We start from the raw sequence: 13,643 nt of genomic DNA, 5'->3' as shown, positions 1-13,643 counted from the left end.
ATATGAAAAGGTGACTAGCATAGTATCTAACTATATATGTTTACCACAAGGCAATGCTGTCATGACAAGAAAGAGTATTGAAAACAGATGATTAGAATTCTTAGTAATACTTTTCAAGCCAGAGCCATACTCGAGTTGATAAACCTGAGCACTCTGGTCTTTATCGCAGAGAAAAGATATTAAAATATTCCAGAAGATCATCCAAGTCACCATCTAATCACCAATTTAGTTCCTGAAGTTCCTTAAGCCTGGAAAGGGGCTCTCCGCACATTTGACACAACCATTTCCAAGAATAAATAATTCACAATCCAATCAAGGAGGACTTGAAAAATCACTGAATGAAATGTTTAAATTAATTTGTTGAGACAACAGAGTTGAAAATAGACTCTAGCATCTGCGGTAACTGCCTGAAATAGCAAGGAGGCTTAAAAGACCACTTTTCTTAAACTATGTTTGTTATCATTTGTTTATATTTTCTATCTCTTTCACAAAAGAGCTATAAATTATGTATATAATAGGCCCTCAATAAAAACTTGGAGAATAGACAGGTGAATAAAAGAATGGATGACTAACATAATACTATCTCTTTCCTCAATATACTTCTTACGCATTTTCCTGCCTCTGTTCACAGGAGCCCACTGGTCTATTTATGTAGCTGCCCTGACAACATCTAGTAACTGAAGCTCTAGATTAAGTCTTGTGAGACTTCAGAGTCATCAATCAATTTGTGTCAACAGTTCATTGAGCAGCAGCCTCTCTAAAAGTGATGGCAAATTTTACTTGGACGAAAATAATAGAAGCTCCACCATTTTGGTAAATTAATGACATTTATGGTGCCTTAGGAAACACAGGTACACAGTGTCCGATTTAAAAAGAAAGTGACATGTACATTAGGATTTCTCCCTTTCACAATTTCAGATGACCAAACTCAAGCAAGATACATTAATTACTCGACATTCTGTCAAGAGTGGTTAGTATATCAGGCAGACTGTCAACTCTGCGGACAAGCACTATTTGTGCAAGCTGTTCATTTGTCATTGGCCAAAAATGAATCATATATGCCAAAATAGAAGAAAATTTTTAAGTTATTAAACATGACAAGTATTTGATTGAAATGTCCAAGTCTGGATTTTGTGAGCAACACATATAAGGTTTTTTAGACAAGGAAAAATAGAGTAACAGTCTTTCTCTTGTAACTACAATAATTGCACACAAATGAAATAGAAAATTGAGTTAGAAGAAAAACAAGAAAAATCTTCATTCAACCTTTTCAAAGAGTGATCTTTTGATGAACAAAGATTGTAAAATAGGGCCTGAAAATCAAGGACTGACTTACCAACTGATACAAAACAAAAAGAACAGTATAAGGGGGAAAAAACAACAACTGTAGAATATAGGAGCCAGCAAAAATCAGAAACTGTTCAGTAATTCCTCAAAGCTAACAGAGAGTCTCAATATAGAAAACTGTATTTTAAAAAATCTGACTGCTTGGCACAGTCTCCCCACAAAACGCTTCTTGCCAAATCACTGGACACAGCCTTTCATTTGCAATCAGGGTTTTAAGAAACAGCGTAGTTAAGTCATAGTTAAGGCACCTCACACTGTGGACTAAATCAATGTTAACACCAAACCTTTCTTCGAAAACTTCTATTCCAGAGAATCATTTTTTTGTAAATCATTTAAATCAACTTTCTTCAATTCCAACGAGCTGGGAGAGTCTATTTTTTAAAAAGAGCAAAAGTGATTATGAGAATACCAATGACCAACTCTCCACATTTATTTTAATATGACCTGTTTTGATTGCCTGCTATTTTAAGTACAGTAGTCAAGAAATGTTAACCTTAGGCAGTACAAATGTACATGGTATGATTATTTTTTTAAAATTCATTTAACACGTATTTATTGAGCACCAATTATATGACTATATGCAATGTTCTGTGTTAAGGATGGATGGTTAATATGAGGCCTCACAGTCCAGAAATGGAACAGAGGGTTTTACCTATACAAAATCTATTCTCCCCTCACATCTAAATAAAGAATCTGATCTTCCTCAAATATCAAAACATTCAGGGAAGATGATCTGTTTAGGGATAAATTCTGAATATTCTAAGCTAATTGGATAAGTCAATTCACCCAATTGCCATCTGATCAGGTGATTTGTTCAGGATGACATGTGACCCAATTCCGGCAAATGATATAGGACGTTAACACTGCTACTGGGTTTAGAGACAACTTTTCTTGCTGGGAAAGGATCAGCCCTCTTTTTTTTTTTTTTTGCTGCATGGTGCCAAATATGGATGTAACATCAACTATGGCAGTCTTCTTGTAAACATAATATGAACTGGACTGAGGACAAGTCAACACACCGAGGTTGACAGAGCAGAAAGATGCAAAGAAATTGGGTTTATGACAAAAATCAGTGAGCAGCTGCAATAATAAACTCTCGAATCACTCTACTAACCACCTTCTTGTTATGTGAGATAATTAATTTTTCACATTGTTTAAACCAGCTGAATCAGGATTTTCTGTTACTTGTAGCCCAAAGTATCTTAAAGAAAAGCAAAATGGTGAAGTAAACAAAAGTATGCAATATGCTAAGAACTGTATTGGCAGTGTGTACAAGAGCAAAGGTCAGAGACAACTTCAAAGAGGATAAAAATTTGAGCTGAGTCCTAAAGGACTCTGGCTAAACAACAGGACAACAGCATTTCAAGCAGACGGAAATGCCATGAACAAAGTCACTAGGGCATGAAAGATGTCTGAAAATTTGAGTAACTACTTGAGAATGGAAAAGACTATGTTTGGATGTAGAAAGCCATACAAAATGGAGGTAGGAGGTAGGCAGAGTTGAGATCATGAAAATCTATTCCAAGATCATATTAAAGGAGAATAGATTTTTATCTCACAGTCTATGAATTCTAAACCCTGTCAGCAGGAAAGAGCTGCCTGGAATTGTGAAATTATACTAACCAGTTGGAGGTTACCCAGGAACTACAGCTGACTTTATGAATTAGGGATCAAGTTGCATTATATTAAGATTATTCTGAGAGCAGAGTGGAGGATGGACGGGCTGAAGATTGGTAAGAAGGTAAGTAAAGGAAAAAAGTTAGGATACTATTGCAATAGTCCAAGTAGGTGACACTGAAGGCTTGCCCTAAGGTGCTAGCCATGGAAACAGAAAAGAAGGGACAAATTCAAGACATATTTATGGGAAACAACAGTCAGGTCTTAAGGATTGATTGAATGAGGAAGGTTATTGGGTAAGGAAAATGCCTCCCAGATTTTCTCTGTTGGGTATCTTGGTGTCTTGGTAGTAGCTGTAAACCAGGACATTGCATATAAAAAAGAAAGTTTGGTAACAGTGGGGACAAGGATTGAAAGAGTACAGGGTAGGAATATTTAATTCAATTTTAGACCTCTTAGGCCAAGATATCAGTCACTCATCATAGCTAAAAAAAAATCTTAATAATGAGCCCTCCAGGTAAAATGGTTACAAAATATATCCATAGGTTAAATCTCTTGGAAATATCTATAGAATTGCTGATCAAAAGACATTTTTAGATGGTGTCTGTCAAAGTGATGATTCTTAATCAAGTAGTTAGAAAGTACTCTTTTTTTGTCTTTTGAGACAAATTTTAGTTTTTGAAAAGAAAGCCAATTAATATATGTAAAGGTTACTGGCCCGCTACCACTTGTTGGCCAAATTTTTGAGTCATTTCTCTTGCTTTACCTCGTTGGAAGACACTGTTTGGGGTTTACCAGCTCAAACAGCATTTTGCTTCTGTGTTTAGATATACACCTGGCTCACTTTCCTATACTCCCTTGCAGTTAGATGGGTCTTGTTATTGATTTCTGACCTACAGAATATAGGCAAAAGTGATGAGTCCTCTCACTCCTATTAGAAAGGCCATCATCAAAAAGACAGGAGATAACAAATGCTGTCATGGATGTAAAGAAAAGGGGCCCTTGTGCACTGTTAGTGGGATTGTAAATTGGTACAGCCACTATGGAAAACATTATGGAGGATCCTCAAAAAATTAAAAGTAGATGGGGCCAGCTCCGTGGCCGAGTGGCTAAGTTCACACGCACTGCTGCTGCGGCCCAGGGTTCGGATCCTGGGTGCGGACATGGCGCCGAGTGTCAGGCCACATTGAGGCGGTGTCCCACATCCCACAACTGGAGGGACCTGCAACTAAGATATACAACTATGTATCGGGGGCGGGGGGGGGGGGGTGGTTGGGAAATAAAGCAGAAAAAAAAAAAAAAGGAAGATTGGCAACAGTTGTTAGCCTAGGTGTCAATCTTTAAAAAAAAAACAAATTAAAAGTAGAACTACCATCTGATTTATAATTCCACTTCACGGAATATATCCAACAGAAATGAAAACATTAACTTAAAAAAGATATCTTTGCCCCCATGTTCATAGCAGCATTATTTATAATGGCCAAGACAGAGAAACAACCTAAGTATCCAGCAATGGATGAATGGATAAAGAAGTTGTGGTATATATATACTGGAATACTATTCAGCCACAAAAAATGAGGATATCCTACAATTTGCAACAACGTGGATGGACCTTGAAGGCAGTATGCTAAGTGAAATAAGTCAGACAGAGAAAGACAAACACTGTGTAGAATCTAAAAAACAAAACCAAACTCAGAAAAAGAGATCAGACTTGTACTTACCAGAGGCAAAGGGTGGGGGAAGGGGAAATTGGAGAAGGTGGTCAAAATGTACAAACTTCCAGTAATAAGATAAATAAGTACTAGGAATACAGTGTAAAACATGATGACTATAGTTATGATTGCCGTCTGATATACGGGAAAGTTGTTAAGAGAGTAAACACTAAGAGTTTTCATTATAAAGACATAATTTTTTTCTTTTCCTCTTTTTTAATTTTTATTGTATCTATATGAGATGATGGATGTTAGCTGAACTTATCGTGGTAATCATTTCACAATATATGTAAATCAAACCACCATGCTGTACACAAACTTACACAGTGATGTAATGTATGCCAATTATTTCTCAAGAAAACTGGAAAAAAAAAGACAAGACGACAAAAGTGGCATGTGCTACTTCTAGACCTGGCACCTAAAAATACCTTCAACATGATTCTTTGATTCTCTCTCTTTTTTTATCTGGGTCCAAGTTCAAGGAATCTGGGTGAAAATTCCAAATTCGAGCATGACTGGGCCAAAAGATGGAAGCCTGGCAAGTACCATCAATGTGCTGATTCTTTCTGATTCTCTGTCACCAATCTAGATCTTTCTCCTGCTCTTCAGGCTTTTATATCCCATTGCTTCCTGAGTATTTTTACTTAGAAGGAAAGCAAAGATTGATTCTTCTTACATTTTATTGTTGCCAAGTTCTGATCTGGACTATAGGAATTTATTTTCTTACTTGTTTAACTTGAGGAAATGGCTGACTTGAATTTCATTAGCATATTGCTAGCTGCCTAAGTAACCAGCGTTTTTGAGAAAACTGAGAAAGTCTTGGTTTTATATAATGTGTCTTAAAAAAATAAGTACAAACTGAGTCTGCTAAGTAAATTACTCAGCAATTGTTTTCTTATCAATCATGGTTTAATAGTAAAACTAAGAGAGCAAATTTAGTGTTTTAAGTATGAATCAGGAACTACAAAAGAAAGATTCTGAGAAAAACCTACTGTTTCCCTCAAAACTCTTTTAAGTAGACAATTTTTTTTGGAGCTTACTTCATGTACCTATTAATACTATAATTGATAGCACTTGTGGATCATACCAACACCTAATGGCAAAAGTTTTGAGCTATTAGATATAAAGATATTTCAAATACTGTTTTCTCTTTAGTCTTGCTTTCAAGTTAAGGAAAAGCCACTTCTTCAGTACTTGAATGAGTTCCCAATTATTGATAGAAAAAATAACATACTATGAATTCTTCAGGGTGCACTTTCTGTTAAAAGTAGATTTTGAATTGGAAAGAGACCTGAATTGGGCATGAGATGTCAATGAAAAAAAAGATTTTAATCTCAATTCATTTTTCTTTTTAAAGATTGGCTCTGAGCTGACATCTGTTGTCAATCTTTTTTTTTTTTTCTCCTTCTTCTTCTCCTCATAGCCCCTCAGTACATAGTTGTGTATTCTAGTTATAGGTCCTTCTAGTTCCTCTATGTGAGATGCCACCTCAGCATGGCTCGATGAGCAGTGCTAGGTCCTCACCCAGGATCCAAACTGGCAAGACCCTGGGCCACCAAAGCAAGCGCAGAAACTTAACCACTTGGCCATGGGGCTGGACCCCCCTAATCTCAATTCTTTAATCAGCTAGATGATTGTCAGTGGATGAATCACTAAACTTGTAGAAATCTCTTTCTAGGGGGAAAAAAGTATTATAGCAGATGATTCCTAAGGATGAATTTGACTCGCAAATCATTTGTATGAATTATGTTAGTCTATTCATTTTGGAAGCCAAATTCAAATATTTTTAGAAGACAAAGATGATTTCTAAACAGAATGTCTTTTTGTTGGCCATATTTATTGCTGGCTAGAGCAAAGCTGTAGTCTGAGAAACAATGAACATTAAGCAGTATAATGCTGTTTTTCAAGGCCTCAACCCAAATCTCTAGCATAAACTATGACGGAAAGGAACTGTTATTATTACAGAGAAACCAGATTTCTATCTAAGGAAGCCCTGACGTAATTGCATGTGGCTATTATAATGAAAAGTTGCTAGAGAGTGCATTAGAAAGTTCAGTTCCCAAATGCCAGATCTGATCCAAGGTCTAACATTTGAGGTCAGTATGCATATACAAAATGTTCATTTTTATAACTCTTCTCTTTTTTTAACAAAATAGAAGAATTTGAATGGAAAATAATATAAACTTGGGATAAATTTAAGGTGGAGCTCTGTTCCTGGATTTTGCATTGATTGTGGTAGAAGTTTGTAACAGATCCTATTTTCATATGTATTTAATAGGACTAATAAGACTTAAATGATATTAGAAAATTAATTTAAACATTGTATACTGTTTAAAAAAATCCTTTCCTTAAAGGAGCTACATAAAACCTCAATCACATAAAATAGAAATAAAACAGACAACAACTCTTCCTATATTATGCTTTAACTAAAAACCTGTGCTATTGGATTTTACAGATTGTTATGTAAAATGTAAACTTCCTTACAAATATCTGTCCCTTTTTTTCCAAGTTGGTCGGGGTAGAGAACAGCTATTATTAGTTTAGTGGATCGTTTATTATGGGGATTTTATCTGGTGTATACTTTTCTGAGAACAACGGAGTGAAAGGTGATTATAACAGATCAATATTAAATGACAGGAAGACACATCTTCCCCTTACAAAAAAGTGAAGCAATAATTTATTATTTATTACATTGTAAAGGTAAAGAGGTGAATTAGTAGCAATATAATGATTCTAGCAGGTAAAGCATCGAGGCTTTAACACCTCCCATTGACTGCATCACGTGAGCTCTGGTACATGGTGGTAACTCCCTAAAGCACAGCTCTTTACTCTTACCTCAGGGAGGATTTCAGACATCAAAGCACAGACAGCATTCACTTCCTTTGTGTATTCATTTGGATGCCTCTGTCAGTGTTTAACTCTGACAGAATGGGAGCACATATTTAGGCTTTTTGATTTTACTTGATGTCCATCCTTGCCTCTCTCCATTGTAGGTCATAGGCAAAAATGTAACGGAAAGCATTTGTTGTCAGTTCCCTCCTTCTACTCTGTCCCTGCCACTTAGCTAGTGGGTTCTTTCCTGCTGCCTGGATGCTAATGTGTTGTTAGCTTGTGAGATTCTTGAAGCAAGAACCATTCTGGGGGGGCCGGCCCAGTGGCGCAGTGTTAAGTTCCCACGTTTGCTTTGGCGGCCCGGGTGGGGTTCGCTGGTTCAGATCCCGGGTGTGGATCTACACACTGCTTGTTAAGCCATGCTGTGGCAGGGGTCCCACATATAAAGTAAAGGAAGGTAAGCATGGATATTAGCTCAGGGCCAATCTTTCTCAGAAAAAAGAGGAGAATTGGCAGCAGATGTTAGCTCAGGGCTAATCTTCCTCAAAAAAAAGAGAACCATTCTATTTAGCTAGTGTTCTAATGGTTAAGATTAGGTGCTCTTACTACTGTGGCCCAGGTTTGTTTCCCCATCAGGGACCCACACCATCCGTCTGTCAGTTGTCATATTGTGGGAACTGGGTGTTGCTGTGATGCTGGAAGCTATGTCACCTGGGTCAAATAACATCAGGGTTAGCCATGGTGGATGGGTTTCAGAGGAGCTTCCAGAATAAGACAGACTAGGAAGAAGAACCTGACCACCCACATCCAGAAAAAAATTGGCCATGAAAACCCTATGAATAGCAGTGGAGCATTACCTGATACAGTGCTAGAAGGTGAGAGGATGGAGTAAAAAGACAGGGCAGGGTCCCACTTTGCTGTACACAGGGTCGCTAGGAGTCAGAATCCACTCAACAGCACTAACAACATTCTGTTTTATCTTTAATAGCTCAACAGCGTCTAGCATCTCAATGTTTGCCACAAAAATGAACAAATGATAAACTAATTCATCATAAGCATTATGTTCTGAATATATATTTTTTCATATTAGAAGGGAACTTCTTGGAGGGAACAATACCTAACCTAAATGAGTGACTCACTAGTGAGAGAATTTTAGACATCAGGGGAGACACATTTAGGAGAGGGAGCAGGAGGAATATGCATGACTTCAAATCATACGACTTAAAATTTCCACATTAGTTTGCTTTATTTAGAGTAGTCCCTGATCTGAGAAATTGCCCCAAAATTCTAGATAAGTTTAGGATAGATGGTTTAGAAAATGAATTGGCAGATTTTGCATCATCTCAACTTTATGGGTAGCATATTAAAGCTCATAATATATGGTCGTTTAATACCAAATGCCACCTTGGAAAGGCATCATGGTAGCAGAGACACCATTTCCTTGGTTCTCCGAACTGGTCCAGTAGACACTGCTGCATCAGCTTGTTCTTTAGGCCCTAATTTCTGGCCTAGGTTTGTCCTTGACTTCTGCTTGCATTCTCCCTCCAATCCAGTTTTGCCATCACTAGTGATATCCATTGCCTACTACCCGATTGGGTCCACTCCTGAAATTGTTCTAGCCTTGCCAGCTCTGGTTTGGCATCAAGCCCAACTGACTACTCAAGCAGCCCTCTCCTGCCCCCTATTGTCACAAATCTGTATGAGTGCAGCAAGGTTCAGGCAACTTATTCCTATTCATTCCTTCAACAATAATTTTTTGACTATTTGTCAAGTGCCAAGTACTGTATTAGGTTCTTGCGATCTATGAATGAATAAAACAGAAAAAAATGCTGCTCTTACAGAGTTTGCAAATGGGGGCTCCATCTCAGGCTGTCCCCACACTATGAAAGGAGTACCTTTAGATTTTTTGCAGCACATGCCTTAAGTAACAATTTACAAAGGAGCCATGTTATAAAATGGCTCCCTACCATATAGATTTTGACTCAAATTGGCTCTCTCTAGGAGCTCATTCAATCAGACTTAGTATTATGCATATAAAAGACTGCAATATTGTTGTTCTGTTTGTGAAACATTTCATAGCATGCTGATGTTCCAATTTTTTAAAACACATATTTAAATTCTTTATCTTCAATAAAGAAATGCTTATTTTAGTTCAAGTTCCCTAGAACAGAGTATAAATCAGCAATTTAGGTGTATGTGATTTGCTGAAGGAATGCTCTTCAAAAAAAATCCTGTGAGGGAGTAAGGGAAGCATTATAGGAGAGAGGAGGAGTTAACAAGGACGAGGTCAAGGTCAGGTCTAGCCTTGATCCTATCCCTGGGGAGGCTCTGGAATGTAAATTGCACCTCAGAGATTTCCCACTTCCCAGACCAGGTGGGAACACAATTATTAACAGAGCACAGTTCTCCAGAGAAGAAGCAGTTGTCAATTAGCAGTCAATAGCCAAAGAAGTGCGAGATGGGTGCACCGGCCAGGTAAAGGGGATCTGGCTGGGCCACCAGCAGTGCCTTTGAGAATGCACTGTACAGGATTCCTGGCATGTAAAAATATTGATGACCTTAAAGAAATTTCTATGGTTTTATGGTTTTAAAAACCCTTTTTTAGTATCTCCGGAGTTCCAGACACTGGTGGGATTAGTACACTGAAGAGTATGACATCACTGATATCATCAGCCACTATATGCAGTAGGGGTGGAAGTAGACAGGGAAACAGGAGTGTTAAGGTAATGTGACATGACTCCTGGCAGAGTCCATAGAGCACACTCTGGGATACAATGTGGAAGCAATACTCAGTCAACCCCAGATGGTGGCTGGGGAGAGGGTCAAAGAAAGCTTCCTGCATGACACGACACCACAGCCAATCTAGTCAGGGCCCTTCATAATGTCCCTTCCTTGCATTATTTATTTCCTGTGTCTACTATAATAAATTACTACTACCTGGTGGCTTAAACAACAGAAATTCTCACAGTCCTGGGTCCAGGAGTCGGAAATCAAGACAGGGCTGTGCTCCCTCTTGAGGTTCTAGGAGAGACTCTTCCTCACCTCTTCTAGCTTCTGCTGACTCTGGACATTTCTTTCACTTTGGGCTACCTCACTCCAGTAAAAGCCTCCATCTCCACATGGCCTTTTCTGTGTGTGTGTGTGTGTGTGTGTGTGTGTGTGTCTTCTCCTCTTCTGTCTCTTATAAGGACACTTGTCAATGGATTTAGGACCCACCCTGATAACCTAGGTTGATCTAATCTCAAGATCTTTAATTACATCTTCAAAGACCCTTTCGCCAAATAAGGTCATATTCACAGGTTCTTGGAGTTAGGATGTATATATATCTTTTTGGGGATCCCCATTCAACCCAATATCTCACTAACAGTTAAACTGTTTCCTATCCAAAACAGAAAGGGGCACTGAGTTTAACCTTCTATAATTAATTGTTATATGACAGAGGGAGGGGCCTCCTAAGTGTGAACCTGAAATGCTACGGTTCCCATTTATAGCCATCTTTTAGTGTGCAAACTGGGATTGAAAGCTTTTAAATCTTACAAATCCAAAGCTTACTGTTAACTCCCTTTACAAGAAAAATAGGGGCTACTCATGTTACATTCACCCGTCCCATGAAGGAGACTTGCGGTAACTCCAAGTCAATTTCCCCTTTCAGGAAGGCTGCACACAGTGATGCCAAGCAGTCAAGACGGTTTCCTGTCTAAGCCTATTTATTCATAATTCAACATCTAGTGAGGCAACCTCTGATCAGTGGCAGTGGCAGGTGGAAGCAGTGTGGGGGGAGAGCTATTTGGGAGGTATAGAGGTATAGAGGGCTTGGTAAACAATTGGGCATGTTAGTGAGAAACAGGAGGATCCAGAGAAGACTCCAAAGCCTGGGTGAGCAGGGCAAGATGCTGAGTTTAGAGCTGAGTATGCTGAATCTGAAGAAGCAGTAGCTTATCCAAGAGAAAAAACATCATTAAACTGATGGCTGATGGATCTCTACCTTTTATTATTATTATCATTATCATTATTATTATTAGAAGGCATTGTTTTTTTTAAAGGAAAGATACATTGAGAATTTTTTAAAATATAGCACGTGGGGTCTGAGCTGTATCTTAAAGTTTTAATTTAACATTCTACACACAAGCATTCCCTAAACATGATGCTAGCCACCAGCTATTTTTTTTTAACTCCAAGACACATTTTAAATATAAGTAACATTATTTCATGCTTAGTATAGTTTGTCTGATTCTTAATTTTTATTTAAGTTTTAAAAGGATGTAGATATTTTAAAATCTCCCTCAATCTTCCTTTTCCTTTCCATGTTCTCACAAATAAAGCATTCAAAAACAAGCAGTCAATTTACAATTTATATTTTTTCCTATTCCTTCTATCCAACTCATGGTTAAGTTTGTGCTCCACTTTGGTGGCCAGGGGTTCACAGACCTAGTGCTGACCTGAGCACAGACCTAGCACTGCTCATCACGCCATGCTGTGGCAGCATCCCACATAAAATAGAAGAATATTGGCACGGATGTTAGCTCAGCGACAATCTTCCTCAAGCAAAAAGAGGAAGATGGGCAACAGATGTTAGCTCAGGGCCAATCTGCCTCACACACACACAAAAAAGTGGCAAGTCAAGTGTTAAGGGAAGTAAACATGGAGTTTAATGGAGACCTAGCTTTAATATGATAGCAGAACATCACCAAGTATATCCATATTACTTCCCTTAGCACCATAGTAGCTGATTGAAAAACTGGAAGGAATAAGACTTCATTCAGAGCTTGAGAAGAGAGTCTATTCAGTGAAGGGCCTACAGCCAGTCAATGTATCTAATGCCTCATTATACTAACATACTAGAGGAAAATGTTCTGTTTTTTATATTAAAATGAAAATGAGCACCAAAACAACACTGGTGGCTGAAAATTCCCTGTATCTCTACTTTGCTAGGAAATGCTTGAGTCATTTTCATGGGAAGAGTGATGTCTACATGAATAATGTCTTTTAAAGCAGTAAAACATGATACTCAAAGATGATATTGAATTCTCTTTTTTTAATAGTAAGTAAAATTCTTCACTAGCAATTAAAGCCAGTAAATGCTGGCTTGAATGCCTGTTATACATACATGAGGACAACAATGGATCCGATTTTATCCTTAGGTATTGACACTTGTAATTGTTAAAATTTTTGCTATAAAATTGAATTTACAAGGTTAGTAATAAAAGAAAAGTAGGAAAAACAGCCTCCAAAGAACATCATGTTCATTAGGAGCAAGAGTAAGTGATGATGGGAGAAATTCTGATATCTGTTATGTAAGTCTTAATTCTCTACTAATAATATTCCAAGTTTACACTCGGGAAAAGTTTACTCCCCTAGGAATTTTCAACCAAAAGAGTATATGTTGATCTCTATCGTTTATAACTAACATTGTACAGAAATTACTTTTAAAGCACACATTCTTCCAAAATTTCCACAGTCTTATAACTAGATTTTATACTGATATCTTCAATAAGTAGATAAAACCACAAATGGCACTTGTGATTTAAAGCTATAGGAAAGCTATCGTCCAGATTTAAAATTCTGATTGAATTTAAACAGCAGCAACTGTACAAAAGAAAGATTTTGAAGACAATGACAGTTAAATTATACTCAAATAAAAATAACCTTGACAAAGACTCGAATCTGGCTGAATTTTAAGTGGAGGTTTATATCAATTACAAAGTAAAGAAATCTTGTACTTCTTCTAAAGCTGCCCCAACAGAGAGAACTTGACAATAAAAAAAGCATCCTACCCTATTTTACTTAACCTTACCAGTAAAGACGATGGGCAATCTGGATGCTTTGCAATGAACGGTGTAACAGGAGTTGCACTAGAGGACTTTCCAGGTTCCATTCAAACTTGACAGCCTGAAGTAAGAGATATAATCACTTCATTCTTTTCTTCTCAGTAACAAAATTATAGCAGAACACAGAGAGACTTAAGAGGCTTGAGAAAAGACCAAGGAAAACAGCACAGTATGTTAACAAAAAGTCAGTAATATATTTGATAGCTTTATTAGCTAGTGTATAACTAATAACACTACACATACATCACACAGTCTGCATTTGTGTAGTCTGTTTCCTGTCCTCATTGATGCTTTAGCATCACAGGAT

General features: G+C 37.6%; 1 protein-coding gene across 26 annotated transcripts in view; it reads right to left on the bottom strand.

Annotated features, from left to right (window-relative positions):
• PIK3C2G (phosphatidylinositol-4-phosphate 3-kinase catalytic subunit type 2 gamma) overlaps positions 1 to 13,643 on the bottom strand; it is a 510,459-nt gene that overhangs the window by 175,336 nt on the left and 321,480 nt on the right. For all 26 annotated transcript variants that reach the window (XR_011439709.1, XM_070270025.1, XM_070270013.1 and 23 more), the window contains one exon: positions 13,303 to 13,397. Coding sequence is in view for 25 of the 26 variants with exons in the window: in XM_070270025.1 (XP_070126126.1) it covers positions 13,303 to 13,397 (95 nt within the window). In the remaining variant the exon portion in view is untranslated. The remainder of the gene's footprint in view (positions 1 to 13,302; positions 13,398 to 13,643) is intronic.

This window comes from Equus caballus, chromosome 6 (genome assembly GCF_041296265.1).
Source record: "Equus caballus isolate H_3958 breed thoroughbred chromosome 6, TB-T2T, whole genome shotgun sequence".
Lineage (NCBI taxonomy): Eukaryota > Metazoa > Chordata > Mammalia > Perissodactyla > Equidae > Equus > Equus caballus.
This window is presented reverse-complemented; position numbering and strand designations above follow the sequence as displayed.